Source organism: Oncorhynchus mykiss, chromosome 16 (assembly GCF_013265735.2).
Source record: "Oncorhynchus mykiss isolate Arlee chromosome 16, USDA_OmykA_1.1, whole genome shotgun sequence".
NCBI classification, from domain to species: Eukaryota; Metazoa; Chordata; class Actinopteri; order Salmoniformes; family Salmonidae; genus Oncorhynchus; species Oncorhynchus mykiss.
The window spans coordinates 46,844,742-46,870,275 of NC_048580.1; the positions used below are offsets into that span (position 1 = coordinate 46,844,742).

At 45.5% G+C, this 25,534-nt stretch overlaps 2 protein-coding genes across 8 annotated transcripts in view; both read left to right on the top strand.

Annotated features, from left to right (window-relative positions):
* The window catches only part of LOC110491078 (membrane-associated guanylate kinase, WW and PDZ domain-containing protein 2), a 58,141-nt gene extending 46,680 nt beyond the window's left edge, over positions 1-11,461 (top strand). For 2 of the 5 annotated variants that reach the window (XM_036945828.1, XM_036945827.1), the window contains exons 13-17: positions 3,417-3,617; positions 3,835-3,911; positions 4,082-4,228; positions 4,347-4,485; positions 7,631-11,461. In XM_036945828.1, the coding sequence (XP_036801723.1) occupies positions 3,417-3,617; positions 3,835-3,911; positions 4,082-4,228; positions 4,347-4,485; positions 7,631-8,811 (1,745 nt within the window). In that variant the 3' untranslated portion in view covers positions 8,812-11,461. The other 3 variants (XM_036945831.1, XM_036945830.1, XM_036945829.1) reach the window with 3 other exon arrangements.
* A 1,573-nt stretch (positions 11,462-13,034) lies between these two features.
* LOC110492775 (IQ motif and SEC7 domain-containing protein 2) overlaps positions 13,035-25,534 on the top strand; it is a 59,152-nt gene continuing 46,652 nt past the window's right edge. The window contains exons 1-2 of one of the 3 annotated variants that reach the window (XM_036945832.1): positions 13,035-13,872; positions 13,993-15,013. In XM_036945832.1, coding sequence (XP_036801727.1) covers positions 14,535-15,013 — 479 coding nt within the window. In that variant the 5' untranslated portion in view covers positions 13,035-13,872; positions 13,993-14,534. Of the gene's footprint in view, positions 15,014-25,534 lie in introns of all 3 variants that reach the window. The other 2 variants (XM_036945833.1, XM_036945836.1) reach the window with 2 other exon arrangements.

Here is a 25,534-nt window from a genome sequence, read left to right on the forward strand (position 1 = left end):
AGACGTGTTCTGTCTCCTAGAGATGACTGTACTTTGGTGCGAAAAGTACAAATCAATCCCAGAAAAACAGCAAAGGACCTTGTGAAGATGCTGGAGGAAACAGGTACAAAAGTATCTATATCCACAGTAAAACGAGTCCTATATCGACATAATCTGAAAGGCCGCTCAGCAAGGTAGAAGCCACTGCTCCAAAACCGCCATAAAAAAAGCCATAAAAAAAGCATCATGGTTTGCAACTGCACATTGGGACAAAGATCGTACTTTTTGGTGTCCTCTGGTCTGATGAAACAAAAATAGAACTGTTTGGCCATAATGACCATCGTTATGTTTGGAGGAAAAGGGGGAGGCTTGCAAGCCGAAGAACACCATCCCAACCAACCGTGAAGCACGGGGGTGGCAGCATCGTGTTGTGCGGATGCTTTGCTGCAGGAGGGACTGGTGCACTTCACAAAATAGATGACATCATGAGGGAGGAAAATTATGTGGATATATTGAAGCAATATCTCAAGACATCAGTCAGGATGTTAAAGCTTGGTCGCAAATGGGTCTGCCAAATGAACAATGACCCCAAGCATACTTCCAAAGTTGTGACAAAATGGCTTAAGGACAACAAGGTCAACGTATTGGAGTGGCCATCACAAAGCCCTGACCTCAATCCCATAGCAAATTTGTGGGCAGAACTGAAAAGGCGTGTGCCAGCAAGGAGGCCTACAAACCTGACTCAGTTACACCAGCTGTCAGGAGGAATGGGCCAAAATTCACCCAACTTATTGTGGGAAGCTTGTGGAAGGCTACCCAATAGTAATTGAGTGTGTGTAAACTTCTGACCCACTGGGAATGTGATGAAATAAATCAAATCTGAAATAAGTCATTCTCTCTACTATTATTCTGACATTTCACATTCTTAAAATTAAAATGGTGATCCTAACTGACCTAAGACAGGGAATTTTTACTTAAATGTCAGGAATTGTGGAAAAAATTATTTTAAATGTATTTGGCTAAGGTGTATGTAAACTTCCGACTTCAACTGGACAGCAGGGTTGAGTAACCGTCTGGTAGCCGGCTAGTGATGGCTATTTAACAGTCTGATGGCCTTGAGATAGAAGCTGTTTTTCAGTCTCTCGGTCCCAGCTTTGATGCATCTGTACTGACCTTGCTTTCTGAATGGTAGCGGGGTGAACAGGCAATGGTTCGGGTGGTTGATGTCCTTGATGATCTTTTTGGCCTCCCTGTGACATCGGGTGCTGTAGGTGTCCTGGAGGTCAGGCAGTGTGCCCCCGTTGATTCGTTGGGCAGACCGCACCACCCTCTGGAGAGCACTGCAGTTGTGGCAGTCACCGTACCAAGCGGTGGTACAGCCCGACAAGATGCTCTCAATGGTGCATCTGTAGAAGTTTTTTAGGGTTTTAGGGGCCAAGCTGAATTTCTTCAGCCTCCTGAGGTTGAAGAGGTGCTGTTGCGCCTTCTTCACCACGCTGTCTGTGTGGGTGGACCATTTCAGATCGTCGGTGATGTGTACGCCGAGGAACTTGAAGCTTTTCACCTTCTCTACTGTGGTCCCGTCGATGTGGATTGGGGCGTGCTCTCTCTGTTGTTTCCTGAAGTCCACGATCAGCCTCTTCATTTTGTTGACGTTGAGGGAGAGGTTATTTTCCTGTTATCTCACCTCCTCCCTGTATGCTGTCTCGTCATTGTTGGTAACCAGGCCTACAACTGTTGTGTTGTCTGCAAACTTGATGACTGAGTTGGTGGAATGCATAACCATGCATTCATGGGTGAACAGGGAGTACAGAAAGGGGCCGAGCATGCACCCCTGTGGGGCCCATGTGTTGAGGATCAGCGAAGTGGTGGTGTTGTTTCCTACCTTCACTACCTGGGGGTGGCCCGTCAGGAAGTTCAGGACTCAGTTGCACAGGACGGGGTTCAAACCCAGGGCCTCCGAGCTTAATGATGAGCTTGGAGGTACTATGGCGTTGAAGGCTGAGCTGTCGTCAATGAACAGCGTTCTTACATAGGTATTCCTCGTGTCCAGATGGGATTGGGCAGTGTGCAGTGCGATGGCGATGCATCGTCTGTGGATCTATTGGGGCGATATGCAAATTTGAGTGGGTCTAGGGTGTCAGGTAAGATCCTTAACTAGCCTCTCAATATCATCCTTAACTAGTCTTTTAGCTGAGTTAGTTTAGGAGATTAATGAATGAAGCCAATGCGTTCCTTTTCTTAATTTCAGTGAATTATTGCGTCATACTTTTTAACAATATTGGTTCATTTTGTAGGGTTGAGATTGCATTTTTCATGGAAACAGACATGACAATGTATAACGATTATCCATTTCCCATGTCAATCCTCAGTTATGATCTAACATTTTTTCAGAGAAGCACACACACACACACACACACACACCATGGGCCACCTTAGCTGCAGTCTGTGTCTCTGATGTTGTGCATGACAGTGAGGGTGAGTCAATGCAGTGTGAGTGATGTTTTGTAAACTGAGTTGAGGGAGGTGGGGCTGGGAAATGCTGGACAGTGTTCTTCTCACAGTCAGGGAAAATGTCAAGCAAGCACAAGCATCATAGACTGAATAAAGTGTGTGGTTTGGTGTGTGTGTGTGTATGAAAGAGAGAGTGTATTTCAATAGGTCAGTATAGACCAGGTTACTGTCCTTTGCTAATAGTAGGCTAATTATGCAACACATTTCTTGCCTACAGTTTAGAAAAGGACTGCAGTATTGGGATAGCGAAATGGACCGAGGGAATTGTTACATTATGTATACTGTTTGCTTGTCTCTGGTACTAAAAAAGGTTGAAACACACACAGTTAGAAGACATGTCGCACTTAAAAATGTTGTCAAATGAAGAAGGACAAAAACTTGTCCTTGGCGTGTCAGGGGGATGGAGGGATAGGCTGATTGATGGGGAAATTAAGGAGGAGAGGAGAGCTTTGGAGATGGGAAGAGAGAGAGAGTGCACAGAGTAAGTGCAGTCATTTATTATATAACCCTGCCAAAAACAGCATAGGCTTAATTACAGCTTGTTTTGAGGGATTCTGGCCCGAACCAGGATGATTTAGATCCCCTCTCTCTGTTCCCACGTGTCCCTTTTAGATGACCTCACTCAATAGCTCTTCACTCTACTTAGCAACCAATTCAAACAAAAATACAAGTATTGGTGAGAAACAGGTTAGTGTCAATCTCTCTCTTCAAGTGTTAAAGTTTCTACTGTATCTACAAGTCTCTACTGCAGCATTGTACTTCAACCAATGGTTTGGTGTCTGAGGTTTGAGGAACATGTGCTCTTGTATGATCCTGTATGATACAGGACTAATTAGGGGTTTATGAGATGGTGGAACTGTGGAACTTCACTCTCTCTCTCTCTCTCTCTCTCTCTCTCTCTCTCTCTCTCTCTCTCTCTCCAGCCGCCTCGCTCCTCCCTCACCGGTTCGTGACGGTGCGTCGGGGCAGTCCTTCGGCGAGGAGCGGTCAGATCCGACCCGGTGACCGGTTGGAGGCGGTCGATGGGCGTTCTGTGGTGACCCTACCCCACCGGGAGCTCGCCCATATCCTGCGCCGAGCTGGAAACACCCTACGCCTCACCATCATCCCCCGTCCTAGCACATGTGAGTGCAAAGAAACACACCTGTATACACACACATATTTACACACACACACACACAGCCTATACACTCACATTTAAGAAGAAAATAAACTAATCTCCTCCCCATTCTAGTTCCCAGGGTCACTAAGATGTCAATGTTCTCTGTGTGAACATGCATCCAGTACCTTTTTGCTCTCTGTCTTCATTGACATGCTAACCTTACCCCTCCTCTCTCTCAGACTCATCCAGCCTATCAGAGACCGCAGACTATGACCCCAATTACAGAAGCAGAAAAGGGCACAGGTCACGACCCAAGGTGAGGGCCATCCATTCATTATGTGTGTCTGAGTGAGTGTATAATGTCCTTGGTCAGTGCTTCCTTTCCACAGAGACACTCGCTTTCACCGTTTCTCTGTCTGTGTATCTTTCTCTTCTCCGGAGACTGATATGCACCTCTCTCTCTCCCTCTCTCTGTTTCTTCTTTAGCATGACTCTAGGTATTACAGTGTGGATCTAGACCGCGGCCCAACAGGTTTTGGGTTCAGTCTGCGGGGGGGGGATGAGTACAACATGAGTCTGTACGTACTGGGACTGATGGAGGGAGGACCTGCCTCACGCAGCCACAAAATACAGGTGAGCGTATTGTTTTAGAATGTCGGACCAACCCAGGGTACCTCTTTAAAGAATGCCGTGTCTAATGTTTCCCTGTAAGTTACCTCAGCTTGAGGACTGTGCTGTAACTGTGCTGTAGGTAAGCGATCAGTTGGTGGAGATCAACGGGGACAGCACAGCAGGGATGACCCACAGCTTGGCTGTAGAGCAGATACGCAGGGGAGGACACCGCATACACCTGGTGCTAAAGAAAGGCAACGGATACGTACCAGATTACGGTAAGACACAGAAAAGGACCGGGGGGGTAGAAGTTGGAAGCACTGTAAAACCCCAGAGACACTCCTCCCACAGCACAAACTGTCACTCAGTTTCACATGATTTTAACAGACCAAATGGGATGAGGACTGTGGATAAGGTGGCGGTAGACTAGAGAGAATCAGGACATTCAACTGAGCATAAACACTAGAGAATCCTCCTCAAACTGTCAAATGTCTGTTGTTTATCTCTCTGGCCATATTACAGTGCCTTGCGAAAGTATTCGGCCCCCTTGAACTTTGCGACCTTTTGCCACATTTCAGGCTTCAAACATAAAGATATAAAACTGTATTTTTTTGTGAAGAATCAACAACAAGTGGGACACAATCATGAAGTGGAACGACATTTATTGGATGTTTCAAACTCAAAAACTGAAAAATTGGGCATGCAAAATTATTCAGCCCCTTTACTTTCAGTGCAGCAAACTCTCTCCAGAAGTTCAGTGAGGATCTCTGAATGATCCAATGTTGATAAATACAATCCACCTGTGTGTAATCAAGTCTCCGTATAAATGCACCTGCACTGTGATAGTCTCAGAGGTCCGTTAAAAGCGCAGAGAGCATCATGAAGAACAAGGAACACACCAGGCAGGTCCGAGATACTGTTGTGAAGAAGTTTAAAGCCGGATTTGGATACAAAAAGATTTCCCAAGCTTTAAACATCCCAAGGAGCACTGTGCAAGCGATAATATTGAAATGGAAGGAGTATCAGACCACTGCAAATCTACCAAGACCTGGCCGTCCCTCTAAACTTTCAACTCATACAAGGAGAAGACTGATCAGAGATGCAGCCAAGAGGCCCATGATCACTCTGGATGAACTGCAGAGATCTACAGCTGAGGTGGGAGACTCTGTCCATAGGACAACAATTAGTCGTATATTGCACAAATCTGGCCTTTATGGAAGAGTGGCAAGAAGAAAGCCATTTCTTAAAGATATCCATAAAAAGTGTTGTTTAAAGTTTGCCACAAGCCACCTGGGAGACACACCAAACATGTGGAAGAAGGTGCTCTGGTCAGATGAAACCAAAATTGAACTTTTTGGCAACAATGCAAAACGTTATGTTTGGCGTAAAAGCAACACAGCTGAACACACCATCCCCACTGTCAAATATGGTGGTGGCAGCATCATGGTTTGGGCCTGCTTTTCTTCAGCAGGGACAGGGAAGATGGTTAAAATTGATGGGAAGATGGATGGAGCCAAATACAGGACCATTCTGGAAGAAAACATGATGGAGTCTGCAAAAGACCTGAGACTGGGACGGAGATTTGTCTTCCAACAAGACAATGATCCAAAACATAAAGCAAAATCTACAATGGAATGGTTCAAAAATAAACATATCCAGGTGTTAGAATGGCCAAGTCAAAGTCCAGACCTGAATCCAATCGAGAATCTGTGGAAAGAACTGAAAACTGCTGTTCACAAATGCTCTCCATCCAACCTCACTGAGCTCGAGCTGTTTTACAAGGAGGAATGGGAAAGAATTTCAGTCTCTCGATGTGCAAAACTGATAGAGACCTACCCCAAGCGACTTACAGCTGTAATCGCAGCAAAAGGTGGCGCTACAAAGTATTAACTTAAGGGGGCTGAATAATTTTGCACGCCCAATTTTTCAGTTTTTGATTTGTTAAAAAAGTTTGAAATATCCAATAAATGTCGTTCCACTTCATGATTGTGTCCCACTTCATGATTGTGTCCCACTTGTTGTTGATTCTTCACAAAAAAATACAATTTTATATCTTTATGTTTGAAGCCTGAAATGTGGCAAAAGGTCGCAAAGTTCAAGGGGGCCGAATACTTTCGCAAGGCACTGTATATCTCTCTTGGCTGTATTATATCTCTCTGGCTGTATTATATCTCTCTGGCTGTATCATATCTCTCTGGCTGTATTATATCTCTCTGCTTGTATTATATCTCTCTGGCTGTATTATATCTCTCTGCTTGTATTATATCTCTCTGCTTGTATTATATCTCTCTGGCTGTATTATATCTCTCTGGCTGTATTATATCTCTCTGGCTGTATTATATCTCTCTGGCTGTATTATATCTCTCTGGCTGTATTATATCTCTCTTGGCTGTATTATATCTCTCTTGGGTGTCTTGGGTGTATAACCTCTTTCCCTTCTACTAAATTACTAACAATGCTTTTCTTTTTTCTCTTTTTGGGGCTTTCCTTTTATTATTTCTCTCCTTTTCTTGTGATTCATTCTTTGAACCCTCTCTTACCTTCCCTCTTACCTTCCCTTTTACCTCCCCACCACGTTTTCCTTTGCTCTCTCTTTATTTCTTTTTTTCTTTATGTCTTTTTTCCCTGTTTTATTTTACTCCACATCTTTCTCTTCTTCTTTGCTCTTCCTCCATTCCTCTTCTCTCCCTGTCAGTGGAGCTGTCCAGTCTGTCTCTATGTATGACCAACTCCAAGCTAGGCGAGCCTTGCTTCTATGTCATCGGCCGGACAGAGAACACGCGGTTGGTAATCGTTCCTGTTAGTCCTCCATTTACTTGTCTCCTTACATTCCTCTCCTCCTCAATCCCTATCTTGTCTCTACTGTTGTCTTTACTGTTGTCTTTAATGTTGTCTCTATTGTTCTCGTTGTTGAAAATACCTTGTGTCACTGTCATTGTGAGACCATGATCATCCACATGCTGAAATGTTGAGACAGGGTTATAACTAATGACTCAAGCCTTAGTTTTAACCCCCAAAAAATGCCAGTTAAGTCAATGAGAACAATATCCCTTGGTTGAATTGATTTGTGTCCAACCTTGCCACTAAAATCTTCTAAGTGTTGCTCAATGCAAAAGAGAGCTAGTGATCTCTACGCTTCATCAATGCAGGAGACATTTGCATGAGAGGGCACAATGTTGATATACTGTAATGGTTATAACACAGGGTTACCTGGAGGTCAAGGAAGTAGCAGCTGTTGAGACAACACAACCTGCACACATACAGCTACAGATTCTTACAAGGATTCCCTGTGAACTCTGGAGTTCCTCTACAGTGGTTATGTAACATCACCTGCTTCTCTAACTCTCCTTATTCTCTTCTCCACCTATTCAATGTGTTCTCTCTCCTCCCTGCTTCCTGGGTTCCTCCCTGTGTGTTCATCAGGCCGTGAGCGCAGAGTCACCTCCCCCTTCCTCCCACTGCAGCACCCCGAGGAGCAGAGTGTGGCTGCAGTAGACCTGGCCCGCCGGGCGAGCCGCAGCTACAGGTCCAAGGTGAAGAAGCGGGGGAGGTCTTCGAAAGGGAGAGAAAAGAAGAAGAAAGGAAGCAGGTCAGGGAGAGGCAGAAGCAGCAGCTCAGAGGGAGAGGAAGGAGCAGGGGAAGTGAGACACAGCCCTGATTCAGACCCTGGTCCTGAGAGACAGGAGGAGGAGGACAGTGAGACAGGAGGTAGCGGCCTGAGAGAGAGGACTCAGGTGAGAGGGAGGGATAGGAGGAGGAAGAACAGGAACAAGGGAGGCTCTCACAGTTTACCCAGAGATGCCCTGAGGAAACGTAACAACGATAACATACACATAGAGGCAGAGAGGGGGGATGAGAGAGGGAGGGAGAGAGAGAGGAGGAGAGAGAGAAAAATGAAAAGCAGGAGTGAGGAGAGGGTTAGGAAGAGGGAGAACAGTGGGGAAACAGAGGAAGAGGAGGAGGTGAAGGAAAGAGAGGAGAAGAAGGATATGGAGGAAGAAGAGGTAGAAGAGGAGGAAGAAGATGTAGAGGAGGTAAATGCTTATCTCCCTATTACTAACAAAAGGCTGCCCAGGCCCAAGCAAGACTGGGAGGAAGAGGATGTGGAAGAGAGGGAGAGGAAAAGGAGAGAATGGGACATGGAAAGAGAAAAGGAGTTGGAGAGTGAGAGATTGAGGGACAGAGAGTGGGAGAGAGAGGATGGGAGGTTGAGGGAGATAAAGTGGGAGAGGAAGAGGATAAATGATGAGGAGAGAGAAAGGTCTCAGTCCCTGAACAACCTGCTCTCCTTGGAGTCTCGCGTGGCCTCTCCACTACAGAGAGATCCCTTCTCCTTCCTAACTCCCTCCTCTGAGCTGGAGCATGCAGAGTCAGTAACCAGCCACTCAGATGGCAGTGTGTATGCTGCCAGTGTCTCTGGCCTCTCGCTGGCCCTCACAGAGGGGTCTGTTCTGGGGACCCCGGCCCTGCTGCTCCCAGGCCCCTGGCTCAAACCCAGCCAACAGAGGATCACTGAGGTCATACAGGAGAACAGGCTTGCAGGAGAACCGAGAAAAAGAGGGAGGGGAAGGGGAAGAGGAGTCATGGAAGAATCGGGAATATAGATAGCAAAGCAAAAGTATACATGCTGTTTGAGGAAACGGTTATCATGATCAAGAAGAGTACCAAACTGTATCCCCTCTTTTTAAACTATACTCAACACAGTTGGTTTTATTGTGACGCGTTTGATATGTCATATTATTTAGTAATATTCTTTGTGCCTTTTGACAGCTGGTTTCTGACTGATGTTACTGTTGACAATGTCCACTTGTAAATATTTGAAGATGTTCCAGTGGAACAGAAATCAGTTTCTCTCCTCTCCTCTGTGGAAATCCCCTAGTCCTCCTTCTGAATACAGCACCTTTCTCTGCTCTCCTTCAGGAGTTGCAATAGAATTGTCCTCCTGCAGTTGCTAGGAACTGGCATGGTCTTTCTCTCTGTAGTGACACATGCCACTCTACTTAAGTATTAGAGTTTCAGTTCCCTTCCACTGTAGATAGAGAGACAGCATAATACCTCATGATACTGAGCAATAATATGCAACACACCCAGGCTACACTTTGCCCAGGGAATGTGAAGGGAAGGGGTGGTATTGTATGGTACCTGCGACTCCTTCTACTGTCCATCCAACTGTTCTGACATAGACGCTGTCCTGTGTGTTCATTTGATTGTGATGACTTTCAGAGGACCGTGACTTTGTGCAATCTGTATACTAAATAATAGTATTAAATACATATCTCAATGCTATTGTATATACAATATTTAATGGAGCCCTGATTCGCATTGTTGGTACTGTGAAATACAATAATACATATAAAAGATAAAGGCTACTGACAACATTTTAATCAATATTATAGACTTGTGATTTCATGTTATTGAAATGAATGTTGTGATATTGGTTAAGTATCAGGGTAAACCCTTCTATCAAACAAATCTTACCAAAGTAATACAGCATGCATACATATTTATATTGTCAATATGTTATTTCCTGGAAGTAAGAACAGAGCCACTATCCATTCTACAGTAGTGCCGTGCCCTCTTCAGTAGTGGTGGGGAGTTGACTCCGAAAGAGTTGATTCCTTGACCACAGAGGGTCAGAGTCGACTCTTAAAATCCCAATAGGGTCTGACTCCAGCAGATACCTTATCACGCCACTGACGCTGTGAGAGATACGAGATGAGACAGGAGGTCGAAGGGTGCCAGATAGGATTGTAATGTTACCGCCACCAACAGCATGGGTACACACCAACAGTGTGTGTGGTGTCTCTCTTGTTGTGATGGTGTGTTTTGTCCTATATTTTTATTTGATTTTGTATTTTTAATCCCAGCCCCCGCAGGAGGTCTTTTTCCTTTTAGTAGGCCGTCATTGTAAATAAGAATTTGTTCTTAACTGACTTGCCTAGTTAAATAAAGGTTCAAAACAATAAAAAAAATACTTAGCTAGCTGCACAAGCAACCGTGGTTAACACTACTCCCTGGACCAGAGCTAGTGTTCCCAGAGGGAACGGCGTCAGCGCACATCATCTGCAGCCGGATGCTTCAAAACATCATAGAGTCGTTCAGAAAGATGTGCCGTGGGAACTAGGCTGATGTTGGCTACTGGTTAAGCCTAGAATATTTAGGTAATTAGATAGTGTCAAATGGCTCCATATGCATTGCTAATAAATCACCCAGTTCAGCGCACACACTCTGACAATGCAGCTGTAGCTAATTTGAGCTAATTTTGGAGTGTTTTGTCAAATTGAAGTCGGAGTCGAGAAAGAGTCGACTCCAAACGCTCTGATAGCAGTCCCGGAGTCGTTCACCACTACTCTTAACTTGCAGTTGCCTTGGTAACCAAACCCATACTGAACCATTAAGCTGGCTCATACTGTGTATGTGGCATTTGGATAATGAATGAGTAGTGGGTGTGTCGTTATAGTCCCCTGTCATGACTAAAATGATCAAACATCTACGTATTTTTCCTGTCTATTGATCTTCAGTAAAAACAGCCAACGACTCCTGACATTGAGTTATCTGAATAAATAAAGGACAAGATATTAAATCAATCTGTCATTGCTTTGCCAGACAATTGGCAGACAGTTGTAAGCCAGTTATGGGAGTTAGGGCCCAAATATGATATTTTTGTACAGATGTATTTTTTAAATCCCCAGGTATTGAGATATATAAGCGATAAACCAATATATATATCAAGTTAAAGGACTGAAAACGAAATAAAGGAAGACACATATTGCTTTCAATTGACATTCTATTCAAGACATTTGGAGATGGCACTTTATGTATTGAATTATCTGACCCACTGAAACAGTGTTGTGAGGGAAGCAACTGAGTATGTATAAATTACGATGTTGTCTAATTTTAGATACAGTTTTTACATTATTTTTCTCATGCCAATGGGGAAAAAGCAGAGGTGTCACATCACAACTGTCACAGCACGTCTCCAGTGTTAACCAGAATATGAATCAATTATTACACATCAGCACATGACTACCGAACCAGTCCAGTTAAGCTCCATTTTTTTATTGAGACGGTTGTTGTTACTGTTGTAACTTGTGTTTTTCAATGCTTCATTTTTTTTTATTGAGACTGTTGTTGTTACTGTTGTAACTTGTTTTTCAATGCTTCATTTTTTCATTTTCCTAAAGAAGATAATAGCCAATAAATTGTTAACAAACTTAAAATGAACTGCTAATAAAATATTTATATTACGTTACATCATTTTCTCATCTATTTTGACAATACTTGTGTGAGTATGAGATGAGGTTCATTGAGAAGATGTTTTCTACTTAAAGCAGTAGATGGCAGTAAAATGTGGTAACAGTGCGGAGGGTGAGGGTGGAAATGCATCTAAAAAAATGTGTGTGTGCGTGCGTGTGTTTTCATCCATCTTATCTTTGGTATCACTGGAGGGCAGTGCTTCAGAGCACATAAGGACCCTCTTCTCCTCTACCCTGTACTGATGTTGACAGCCATCAAATCAACATCTCCAAAATCACCACTGAGTCAGAGTTGGGACTCACAGAGGCTTGCAAACAAACGAGAGATAAAAACAAGTAGCAGAAGAGAGCTGGAAAGGAAGATGGCAGAGAGAGACAGTATATGGGAGTGAATAAAGGAGAGAAATTGGAATGAGAGATGTACAGCAGGAGTGAAAGGGGGAGAGAGGTGGTGTCTGAATAGCTTCAGTGTTAGCATGGCAGATGGAGATGGAGTATGTATGGGAATGTTTAGATGCGCCTGGAAAGAGAATGTATGAGAGGGAGAGGAGGAACCGGGCACACAGGGTGTGTGTGTGTGTGTGGCAGATGTATGAGTATCAGGAGAGGGCAAATGGCTGATCTTTTAGTAACACATGAATGATTTACCAGGCTCTGTGGAAGAGCAGGGATTTCACATCTCTCCATGTACTCTCTTATCTAATATCAGGCTTTTTACTATTAGTGTACAACAAATTGCCTCACCTTTAACACAATCACGCCCACATGCATACACTCTTTCTCTCTCTCTCTCCCTACATCTCTCTCTCTCTCTCTCTCTCTCTCTCCATCTGTCTGTCTCCCACATACACATACACACACAGTTATTGTGACATGAGCAATTACACAAAGACCTTTACAAACTTTGTACCGGAAAATGGCAGTTATTTAATCCTGTATTACTAAAAGTATTGTGGCACAGAGGCCCTTTAGTGGGCTATTTTGGCTATATTCTGACGCATCATTGAAGTGGTGAAGTGTCATTAGGCTTACTCTGAAGAAAACGCACATAGGGAGCCACGAGAGGATGCAAAAGCCTATTACCAATAGTAACATATTACTGTAGGCCTATGCTGGTAATGACTAGGTTCTGCTCAGCATAGCGGTTTGCAATTAAAGTTATTGATAGCGCAGAAAGCCAGCGCCCTCTGGATTTTCTCCAGCTGAGTCATGTGCGAAATGAATCGGCTTTAGGAAATGACTTTAACTTCCCTTCACTGTGGAGATTTTGGGGAATGTTTACAAAGAATAGAACTTACATCAAACCAGTAATCTGTATAGCCATAATGCCTCAAAACCAATAAGAAAAACAGTTCAACAATTGGAATTAAAGCCATTGATGAATGTATATCATATGCACATAACGATTTCGTTAAATTGATCATTGCAGACCATATTTCAATCAAAACGTTTTAGAAACATATACATTTTAAGGTGCCGATGCTCTACCCTACGTTTGTCAATCGCCTATAATGTGCATCAAACATTGCGCGTCGGCACAAGAGCGCCCCTGAGACCCACGCGCGCTCATAGCCTACAGTTCACAGATTTGCCAGGAGTCCATCTCTTCACATATCTCTACCACCACTGGTGTGAAGTTACTGCGACTGTTACCATAGTGGATTACAGATGGGTAAAACATTGAAAATAGTTTGATAAATGCACTTTATTTATTTGTATCACATGGGATTTTAGAAAGTGCGCAGCGGATTGTTTTATTGGTTTCCCCTGAAACGTCGGGAACAGAACACAGGCAAGTGGAAACTCCTTATACATATCAAGTATGTGTATTGAAGACGTGTGGAATATTTTACAGAGAAATTGAACTGTCTATAAAGATTTTTTTAAAGACTCGAGTTCGAGTAGGCAACTCTTCGTCATGGACGCGTGAGGTGAAGCTACACGGTGCGGTGATCTACGAGGGACACTCGGGCAAAATCTATAGCCTAAACCATCCTCGGGCTTTTAGATGTGGTCTGTACAGGGCAGGGGTGAATACTTGGACCTCTAACTATGAAATTAATCAGTCTTCCAACGTCTTCATTTTGGCTTTTCCAAAGACACATCTAGTTATGGGGTGAGGAGGATGAGGTAGAGACTGCAGGGATAGTCTATGTGGGAGGGAACATGGAATGTTTTCTATTATATAATCTTTGACAAAACTGCTTATTAGTTGGAGAACATAACAAGCCAATTTCCCTGACCCCGTTTTCCCTCCCCTTTTCATCGGGGGAGACAGAAAACTTTTTGTGATCATTAATACATTTGGGGAGAATCGACCTGTTTTCAGACAAATTGGCTGTTGAAATGGTAACACATCTTGACTGAAGTTGACAAGGAGAACACTGGGCTCAATGACAAGAGTCACTGGTGTATATTATTTTTTATTTCACTGATCTTGTATTACACAGTAACCCCCTCTGTCTGCCTCTCCACAGGAGAGGGGAATATTGAATTACCAAGATGGCTAATGTGCATTTATTGTTTCAGATTTCAACTATACCTCTCTGTCTCTTTTTTCTCTGCCTTGATCCGTCTCTCTTTTTTATTGTTTGATTTTGGTTGATCATTTGGAATGACACCTGATGCCCAAGGTCCTGGATTTCCATCTTCCGTCATCCTTCAAGATGCTGAACCTAAAGACACCAAGCCTTCAGCTAACCACACTCAGTTGTACCCCTTACTTTGTTTTCGCCTTTGCACTGTTCTCTTGGTGAAGCCACCTTTTGTGGACGTAGAACACTTAAAACCAACCCCATCTTGCTTTGAGATACTGTGATATGTAATCGTTCGAGAAACTGTCGACACACTGTTGTGTCCCTTGCCGTCTCTGAATCTCTGAAAGGCTTTTTGCGTAAAGTGGAAAGGGACAAAAACAATCCCCAAGTTAATTTTCCTCCAGCCCCCCTGTCCGTCCTCCCCTCTCCCCCCCACTCATCAGGGCTGGTGGGGGGGGTGGGATCTGGAGCTCCAGGGTCGTAACGGCGGAGGTGGTGTTACCCTGGAGCCTCCTTGTAGCAAGGCCTCCCATCATGGAGACCAGTCCAGAGAGCCCCAACCGGGCCGTGGAGTACCTCCTGGAGCTCAACAACATCATCGAGAGCCAGGCCAAGCTCATGGAGACCCAGCGGCGGCGCATCGAGGAGCTGGAAGGTCAGCTGGACAGAGTCAGCCAGGAGAACCAGGACCTGAGACTGGAGAAACCCACTCCTCCACGAGCCCCGGAGCTCCCCGAACAGATCCACAGCAACACCAACCACAGAGCAGAGCAGCCCCTCTCCCTGCCCATCCACCCTGGCAGCAGTAGTGGAGGTAGTGGCAGCACCCCCAGCCCCGTCACCGCCCCACCCCCTGTGGTGGTACCCCCTGCGGGGCCGAGCCGGGAGAGACGTGCCCACACCAGGCTGACCCGGGGCATGTCCTGTGGCTCGAACCCAGCCGAGCGGGAGCAGCAGGAGAGACTGGACCACACAGACAGCTCTGACACCAACAGCTCCACCATCCGCAGAAAGTGGGTTCTGTTTCTGTTTCTCTTTTGTATAATTCCCATGTTTCCCCCCAGTGTATTTTTTCCACAACCCACTGAAGCATGGGTTGCTTGATGGATATGGTGTTATGATTTTATTCCCTGACTGAGGAAAACATTGTCACTAATTGTCACTGTTCCTTGATGGTAGTCTCTGAGCATCAGCTGGATGTTACCAACATGCCCAAATTATTCATGCCCAATATGCCCCCTGTGGCGGATCTTACTTAATCTGGCTTAAAAGGAGTTGGCATACTGTTCATTTAATTGTGATCAGACAAACAAACATCTCTGCTACAGTTATATAACTCCTCTGTATTCCTCAGTGAGTGACATCACCACTGAGTAAAAGTGAAGGGATATTTGCATCCAGATCACATCAGTTTGAAGGGAAGTGATGTGCCCACTGGAACCACACTGTCTCAAATAGGTGTAGCTGTGTTCAAGGGGTGAGTGTCTGACATACCGAGGACTAGAGGATGACTACATATTGATGAAGCTGTTTGGAGCTTTGCTTTGTGGATCCTGTGTGTACTCAGGGGGTCAGGGTTTCATTTTACACAGGCTGACCGTTGCTGTAACACCTTCTACCTGAGTTTTAGTTCAGCGAGTGCAATGTATAGTCAGTGCATTGTGTGTTCTGGTCAATGCAGTGACTTGCGTGTTTGTGTTTCTTTCTGTGGGAGTTCCATTTTATGAGTGTGCTGATTTTGTTACCGGGGTTGTGAGATCTGTGTGAAGGAGTGATTTCTTTATGCGTTATGTGTAGGAGTGGGATGTGTAATGTGCAGAGGAAGACTGTGTGTGTGTGTGTGTGTGTGTGTGTGTGTGTGTGTGTGTGTGTGTGTGTGTGTGTGTGTGTGTGTGTGTGTGTGTGCTCGCGCGTATGTGTGTGTGTGGAGAAACGATATTAAATGATTATGCTCTGCTCAGTGCCTTTGTCCTTCAAAATCATAAAAATATAGCTTGACGCCCACGTCTGCTCAGTAATGTACTTTCCTTTAGGTTAGTTTCTGAGTTCAGGTCAGGCCTTATTGGGCATGAATCTCTAGCTAGAGGTCAGGCTAAAGTGAAGGTCTGGAAACACACTTCTGTGGCAAACAATCTAAGCCTCTTTTCAGTTTTACTTCCACACACAGATAATAATATTTGGTCTAATATGTTCAGGTACTAGGCATATCATAGACAGATCCCTGTAAAAATACTATTGTATACTACCATATGACCTTTTCTAGCAATATTGTTTTGAAGCCATAATAACATCACCAAATCATATGAATCATATCACATTATTTCTCATTTTGCTGGACTACGACTTAATTCCCTCCTTTTGACTTCATCTTCATTTATTTGTTCTCATTAATTGGTTCTCAGTCCCTCATCAGATTGATTCAGACTCTTGACTAGACCAAATCCCCTATTGATAGAAACACATATTAGGTATTTATGTGGGTGTTAAGCACACTGATGAATTGCAAATGTAGGACAGTTTGCAGATACTCCCCTGTTAATGGCAGTGCTTGTGACACATCAGCTCTCTAGTTTAGATTTTAAGCTAATAGCTGTTGTTCTTCAATTTAAGTACCACATTCAATACATGTAGTATACTTAGCTTGGTTGTTAAAGGAATAGCTACTGTTCTTCAATTCAAGTGCCATATTTGCAGTAATATGGAGTTGTGATTTATTTTAGGTTATCCTGTGTTGGTTTCTTCTCTGCCCTGACCTTGTCCTCAAACCCTTACCCAACTCACACCATTCAGCTCATTCTCAGGCCACTGGTGAGGCCTGTCATCTGTCAACAACAACCCATTAATATACACAATATTTACATCATCCATGTTTAGGTCACCCTCAGCCATCTAAATATGTTTCAGATCAAAGAGAGAGAGAGAGAGAGAGACAGAGGGAGGCGGGATATAGAGATGAAGGGAGGGAGATAGATAGAGAAGAGAGCATGGGAAAGAGAGAGAGAGAGCGACCCCGACTCAGCATGTTTCGCTCTAAAAGGGAAACAGTGGAACACACACACTGGTTCACCATCTGTTATCGGGGAGGTAAAGAGAGACGGAGGAAGATAGAGGTAGCGAGCTAGAGAGATATAGGAAGATGGAGGGCAGGACAAAGGGGCTAGGTTTAGAGACTAGGTTTTTGTGGCCACTTAGTTTGTTTGTTGGAAGAAAATGTACTATCTCAACATTGCCCCTGTGACTGTCCGGTCCTCGTGCTCTGATGTCTAGGGCTGTGATGTTCAGTAGAATGGCCTGACTTAAAGGATGATAAACTATGTCCCTTCTGCTTCTGAACCACAAGTAACAACAGCACAAACTAGCCCATCTCTTCTTCCAGCAGCACAGCGGTGTAGCCCAAACAGCTGTCCCATACTCCATTCCCTCTGCATCCACTAATGGGAAGATGAACAGTGTGAGTTGCAGGCCTTCGGGCATAGCCACAGGAAGTAAGGGTTCTGGGGAATACGTTGAAATCATTTTGCAAAAATTTGGCTATACAAAACAATTTCCCCCAAATAATTCAAAATACTACACCAGAGAGCATCATTTAGCCACAGAGGATCGCTTCTCCAAAACAATCTGTGGAGTAAGTTTTATCACAAGCACTTACAGTCGGGAAGGCAGCAATTAGGGAAACACGCACTCCAACATAGTGTGGCCATAGATATAATCCATAGAAGGATTTTGGAACCTCGAACCTTAGCACTTTGATTGTTAAACTTTGACTGAAAATGTGGTGCCTGACAAGTGACCGGGAAGATTTTTTTAGTTTATCGGACATTTGAGAAATTTACTGGCCATCCATAATGCACTGGGTGCGTAACCCATTGGGGTGTCCACCCACGCAGCCAGGGTCGTCAATAAACGTGGGATATAGGTTAAATGAGCCACATTTACATGTCCTTAAAAACAGACTATAACAAATGACAAAAACACTGTTCATTGTGTTTGGATGTGTATCATATGTGTCACGTTGGTATAAAGAGTCGGGAGACAGGCGCAGGAATGCGTATTCGTGTTTTTTATTCACAGAAATCAAAGCGTGCCATGTAAAGGCACAGGGACGAAGACCAAACAAACACGCATACAAAATACAGGGTTAAACCCAAACAAAAGAGCAAGGAGTACCTCAAAGACATACACGGGGTGAGACCCGAAAACACAGCACAGGTACTCACACGACCAACGGACATTGTAACAATAATCGACAGCCCAATGGAGAACCAAAGAGCACATTTATACAAATCAATCAGTGGGAAATAGGAACCAGGTGTGTGTAATTTGACATTTCCGGAGGTATCCGTGACAATATGCAAAACTTTTTAGCCTTTTTTTTGTATTGTTTTTTACTTTCCTAAAACAATAAATGTCCACGTCACGGTTCAGCTGTCAGAGATTTGAGCACTAAAGGATTAAGGGCATTGCATGCATAGCCCTATAGGCTTAGGTGTCCACTGTATGATATTAATATAAAAAAAAAACAAATATGAAGGAAGAGAAGCGTATGCCTAGCCCCAGAGAGAGAGACAGAGAAATGCTGGCGGTATGCTACGACACCAAGATGCATTTCTTTAACTTTGTCAGATAGGCTACTGCGTCTGCCATACAGATATAGGCGTTCAGAAGAAGACTCATTTTACATTTTTCAATCCGAATATTTTTTATTAAGATAATCATTATATTGTTAGATTCTAGGAGTATCTCTGGTAGGCCTTAAACATTCTTCCTCACCTCAAGTTCAACCGTCTGGAGTCAGGTGGAGCGCCGGTGTGCACTGCCTTCGTATCATAGGTCTGCAGCATAATAGGCTAATAGCCACACCACACCAAACCTTCTCAAAAGTTTCTAAACTTTTTAGGGTAGTATCACAAGTAAGTCAAGCCATTGTTTATAGGGGAAAATACGAGCAGGATATTATATCGCTGCAAACATAACATTACTGTTATGCGGTGAGTGAGGACCCAAAAGCGGTTTAACATAAACAGAGTTTCTTTAATAACGAAACACACGTAGGCTCAGATGGACAGGCAGATTCCGACAGGACAGGACAAGGTAAAGCAAACACGACGATAGTCTGGTTCTGGCATGAGATACACAAACGAGAATCCGACAAAGACAGAAGCAGAAAGAGAGAGAGATATAGAGACCTAATCAGAGGGAAAAAGGGAACAGGTGGGAAAAGGGGTGAACGAGGTAGTCAGAGAAGACAAGGAACAGCTGGGGGAAAGAGGGGAAGAAAAGGTAACCTAGTACGACCAACAGAGGGAGACAGGGTGAAGAGAAAGGACAGAAACAAGACACAACATGACAATACATGACAGTACCCCCCCACTCACCGAGCGCCTCCTGGCGCACTCGAGGAGGAAACCTGGCGGCAACGGAGGAAATCATCGATCAGCGAACGGTCCAGCACGTCCCGAGAGGGAACCCAACTCCTCTCCTCAGGACCGTACCCCTCCCAATCCACTAGGTACTGATGACCACGGCCCCGAGGACGCATGTCCAAAATCTTACGGACCCTGTAGATAGGTGTGCCCTCGACAAGGATGGGGGGGGGGGGGGAAGACGAGCGGGGGCGCGAAGAACGGGCTTAACACAGGAGACATGGAAGACCGGGTGGACGCGACGAAGATATCGCGGAAGAAGAAGTCGCACTGCGACAGGATTAATGATCTGAGAAATACGGAACGGACCAATGAACCGCGGGGTCAACTTGCGAGAAGCCGTCTTAAGGGGAAGGTTCTGAGTGGAGAGCCAAACTCTCTGACCGCGACAATATCTAGGACTCTTAGTTCTACGCTTATTAGCAGCTCTCACAGTCTGCGCCCTATAACGGCAAAGTGCAGACCTGACCCTCTTCCAGGTGCGCTCGCAACGTTGGACAAAAGCCTGAGCGGAGGGGACGCTGGACTCGGCGAACTGAGATGAGAACAACGGAGGCTGGTACCCGAGGCTACTCTGAAAAGGAGATAGCCCGGTCGCAGACGAAGGAAGCGAGTTGTGGGCGTATTCTGCCCAGGGGAGCTGTTCTGACCAAGACGCAGGGTTACGAAAAGAAAGACTGCGTAAGATGCGACCAATAGTCTGATTGGCCCGTTCTGCTTGACCGTTAGACTGGGGGTGAAAGCCGGAAGAGAGACTGACGGAAGCCCCAATCAAACGGCAAAACTCCCTCCAAAATTGAGACGTGAATTGCGGACCTCTGTCCGAAACGACGTCTGACGGAAGGCCATGAATTCTGAAAACATTCTCGATGATGATTTGTGCCGTCTCTTTAGCAGAAGGAAGCTTAGCAAGGGGAATGAAATGAGCCGCCTTAGAGAACCTATCGACAACCGTAAGAATAACAGTCTTCCCCGCTGACGAAGGCAGTCCGGTGACAAAATCTAAGGCGATGTGAGACCACGGTCGAGAGGGAATGGGAAGCGGCCTGAGACGGCCGGCAGGAGGGGAGTTACCGGACTTAGTCTGCGCGCAGACCGAACAAGCAGCCACGAAACGACGCGTGTCATGCTCCCGGGTGGGCCACCAAAAACGCTGGCGAATGGAAGCAAGCGTACCCCGAACGCCAGGGTGGCCGGCTAACTTGGCAGAGTGAGCCCACTGAAGAACGGGTTCCTAGGACAAGCGCGCGGCGACGGAGTGTGAGTGAGTGCTTGCTTTACCTGCCTCTCAATTCCCCAGACAGTCAACCCGACAACACGCCCCTCAGGGAGAATCCCCTCGGGGTCAGTGGAGGCTACTGAAGAACTGAAGAGACGAGATAAAGCATCAGGCTTGGTGTTCTTAGAGCCCGGACGATAAGAAATCACGAACTCGAAACGAGTGAAAAACAGCGCCCAACGCGCCTGACGCGCATTAAGTCGTTTGGCAGAACGGATGTACTCAAGGTTCCTATGGTCAGTCCAAACGACAAAAGGAACGGTCGCCCCCTCCAACCACTGTCGCCATTCGCCTAGGGCTAAGCGGATGGCGAGCAGTTCGCGGTTTCCCACATCATAGTTACGTTCCGACGGCGACAGGCGATGAGAAAAATACGCGCAAGGGTGGACCTTGTCGTCAGAGAGGGAGCGCTGAGAAAGAATGGCTCCCACGCCCACCTCTGACGCGTCAACCTCGACAACGAACTGTCTAGAGACGTCAGGTGTAACAAGGATAGGAGCGGATGTAAAACGATTCTTGAGGAGATCAAAAGCTCCCTGGGCGGAAACGGACCACTTAAAGCACGTCTTGACAGAAGTAAGGGCTGTGAGAGGAGCTGCCACCTGACCGAAATTACGGATGAAACGACGATAGAAGTTCGCGAAGCCGAGAAAGCACTGCAGCTCGACGTGTGACTTAGGGACGGGCCAATCAATGACAGCTTGGACCTTAGCGGGATCCATCTTAATGCCTTCAGCGGAAATAACAGAACCGAGAAATGTGACGGAGGAGGCATGAAAAGTGCACTTCTCAGCCTTCACAAAAAGACAATTCTCTAAAAGGCGCTGGAGGACACGTCGAACGTGCTGAACATGAATCTGGAGTGACGGTGAAAAAATCAGGATATCGTCAAGGTAAACGAAAACAAAGATGTTCAGCATGTCTCTCAGGACATCATTGACTAATGCCTGAAAGACAGCTGGAGCGTTAGCGAGGCCGAAAGGAAGAACCCGGTATTCAAAGTGCCCTAACGGAGTGTTAAACGCCGTCTTCCACTCGTCCCCCTCCCTGATGCGCACGAGATGGTAAGCGTTACGAAGGTCCAACTTAGTGAAAAACCTGGCTCCCTGCAGGATCTCGAAGGCTGAAGACATAAGAGGAAGCGGATAACGATTCTTCACTGTTATGTCATTCAGCCCTCGATAATCTATGCAGGGGCGCAGAGACCCGTCCTTCTTCTTGACAAAAAAAAACCCCGCTCCGGCGGGAGAGGAGGAGGGGACTATGGTACCGGCGTCAAGAGCTACAGACAAATAATCTTCGAGAGCCTTACGTTCGGGAGCCGACAGAGAGTATAGTCTACCCCGGGGGGGAGTGGTTCCCGGAAGGAGATCAATACTACAATCATACGACCGGTGTGGAGGAAGAGAGGTGGCCCTGGACCGACTGAACACCGTGCGCAGATCGTGATATTCCTCCGGCACCCCTGTCAAATCACCAGGCTCCTCCTGTGAAGAAGAGACAGAGGAAACAGGAGGGATAGCAGACATTAAACATTTCACATGACAAGAGACGTTCCAGGAGAGGATAGAATTACTAGACCAATTAATAGAAGGATTATGACAAACTAGCCAGGGATGGCCCAAAACAACAGGTGTAAAAGGTGAACGAAAAATTAAAAAAGAAATGGTTTCGCTATGATTACCAGAGACAGTGAGGGTTAAAGGTAGCGTCTCACGCTGAATCCTGGGGAGAGGACTACCATCCAAAGCGAACAAGGCCGTGGGCTCCCTTAACTGTCTGAGAGGAATGTTATGTTCCCGAGCCCAGGTCTCGTCCATAAAACAGCCCTCCGCCCCAGAGTCTATTAAGGCACTGCAGGAAGCTGACGAACCGGTCCAGCGTAGATGGACCGACAAGGTAGTGCAGGATCTTGAAGGAGAGACAGGAGTAGTAGCGCTCACCAGTAGCCCTCCGCTTACTGATGAGCTCTGGCTTTTACTGGACATGAAGTGACAAAATGACCAGCGGAACCGCAATAGAGACAGAGGCGGTTGGTGATTCTCCGTTCCCTCTCCTTAGTCGAGATGCGGATACCTCCCAGCTGCATAGGCTCAGCACCCGAGCCGGCAGAGGAAGATGGTAGTGATGCGGAGAGGGGGGCAACGGAGAACGTGAGCTCCTTTCCACGAGCTCGGTGACGAAGATCAACCCGTCGCTCTATGCGAATAGCGAGTTCAATCAAGGAATCCACGCTGGAAGGAACCTCCCGGGAGAGAATCTCATCCTTTACCTCCGCGCGGAGACCCTCCAGAAAACGAGCGAGCAAAGCCGGCTCGTTCCAGTCACTGGAGGCAGCAAGAGTGCGAAACTCAATAGAGTAGTCTGTTATGGATCGATTACCTTGACATAGGGAAGACAGGACCCTGGAAGCTTCCTCCCCAAAAACAGAACGATCAAAAACCCGTATCATCTCCTCCTTAAAGTCCTGATACTGGTTAGTACACTCAGCCCTTGCCTCCCAGATTGCCGTGCCCCACTCACGAGCCCGTCCAGTAAGGAGAGATATGACGTAGGCGATACGAGCTGTGCTCCTGGAGTAAGTGTTGGGCTGGAGAGAAAACACAATATCACACTGGGTGAGGAACGAGCGGCATTCAGTGGGCTCCCCAGAGTAACACGGCGGGTTATTGATTCTGGGCTCCGGAGATTCGAAAGCCCTGGAAGTGGCCGGTGGATCGAGGCGGAGATGGTGAACCTGTTCTGTGAGGTTGGAGACTTGGGCGGCCAGGGTCTCAACGGCATGTCGAGCAGCAGACAATTCCTGCTCGTGTCTGCCTAGCATCGCTCCTTGGATCTCGACGGCAGAGTGGAGAGGATCCGAAGTCGCTGGGTCCATTCTTGGTCGGATTCTTCTGTTATGCGGTGAATGAGGACCCAAAAGCGAATTAACAAAACAGAGTTTCTTTAATGATGAAACACACGTAGGCTCAGATGGACAGGCAGATTCCGACAGGACAGGACAAGGTTGCAGCAAACACGACGATAGTCTGGTTCAGGCATGAGTAACACAAACGAGAATCCGACAAAGACAGAAGCAGAAAGAGAGAGAGATATAGAGACCTAATCAGAGGGAAAAAGGGAACAGGTGGGAAAAGGGGTGAACGAGGTAGTCAGAGAAGACAAGGGACAGCTGGGGGAAAGAGGGGAAGAAAAGGTAACCTAGTACGACCAGCAGAGGGAGACAGGGTGAAGAGAAAGGACAGAAACAAGACACAACATGACAATACATGACAATTACAGTTTGAACTTAATTTGGCCATAGAAAATGGCTCAACAGAATAAAACAAAACATTTGTGAACTGGTTTAAGCCTTAACAAAAGTTTTTAACAGGCTATATAACAGCAATTACCAAGAAAGGCTAGTGCCTACAGTACCCCTCCCCCCAAAATATAAAAAAAAGGTTTTATTGTCACACACCAGATTGGTGCAGTGAAATGTGTTGTTTTACAGGGTCAGCCAAAGTAGTATGGCACACCTGGAGCAAATTGGGGTAAAGTGCCTTGCTCAAGGGCACATCAACAGATGTTTTACCTTGTCAGCTCGGGTTATCGAACCAGCGACCTTTCAGTTACTGTTCCCACACTCTAACCGCTAGGCTACCTGCCACCCTAATAAACAAGTTACAGCAATAGGCTAATTATATTTATTTTACAAACAGCCTACTTATAACCTATCTTAAACTAAATACAGAGCACACAATTAAAAATACCTTAATTTAGCCAACAAAAAAGTCTGAACAGAATTAAACAAAATACGTTTTTGTCACGTCTACTCCCTCTCCGGCCTCTAGGTCATCAGGCTGCTGATTATCCCGCACACCTGTCACCATCGTCTCGCGCCCCTTCGCCTCATGACACTCGACTAGACTCCATCACCTCCTTGATTATCTTCCCTATATCTGTCACTCCACTTGGTTCTTTCCTCAGGAGTTATTGACTCTGTGTTCATGTTGGTGCGTTGTTTGTGTTTCGTGTTCATTTTATTTATTAAAACACTCCCTCCCTGAACTTGCTTCCCGACTCTCAGCGCACTCGTTACAGTTTTGCATATTTAAAGAATTGCCTTCGATTAATAAATAGGCCTACAATAATAACAATGATATACAATAATAACAATGATGAAACAAAGTATTATAAATACAAAAAAAGGAATAAATAAAGTTTAAAAAACGGCATCCTACCTGAATAGCGAGTTGCACAGTAGTAGCCTGCATTTGGCCATTTGTGTGGTATTACAAGATATTCTTCTGATGTCTTCTATCATGTAAAAGTAGTAGAATTGCATGAAATGTGTTTATAAAAGGACCTTACAAAAAAAAATGTATCCCCATGTGTGGAAATGAAAAACCTAGGCCCTACATAGTGCACTACTTTCCCATGGTCTGTGGTCAAACTTTGTGCACTTGTGAATAGAGTATAATCTGGGATGCAGAGAGTTTGTTTGTATTCTGTTATGTAAGTGTGTGTGCGTTTTTGCATGCTTGTGCAAATGTTTGGGAGTGTCTGACTATGTGTGAAATAGAGAAGGAGACCCACACAGAGAGAGTGTGAAATATTAATTAGTGTGACCTTAGTATAATTACTCCTGGCCCAGGGGAGGGGGGGGGGGGGGGGGGGGGTGTGCATGATCTCCTGGGATGTCCATTATTAGACAGTAAACACTCCTGGTTTCTTATGGTTATCATGCTGTCTTTTAATGGGAGGATGTGACCTTTCTCCCCACGGTGAAAGACTTTACCCCTGTAGCACGTGCAGTAACTTTGATCTTGGTCACAATTGCTTTCTCATAA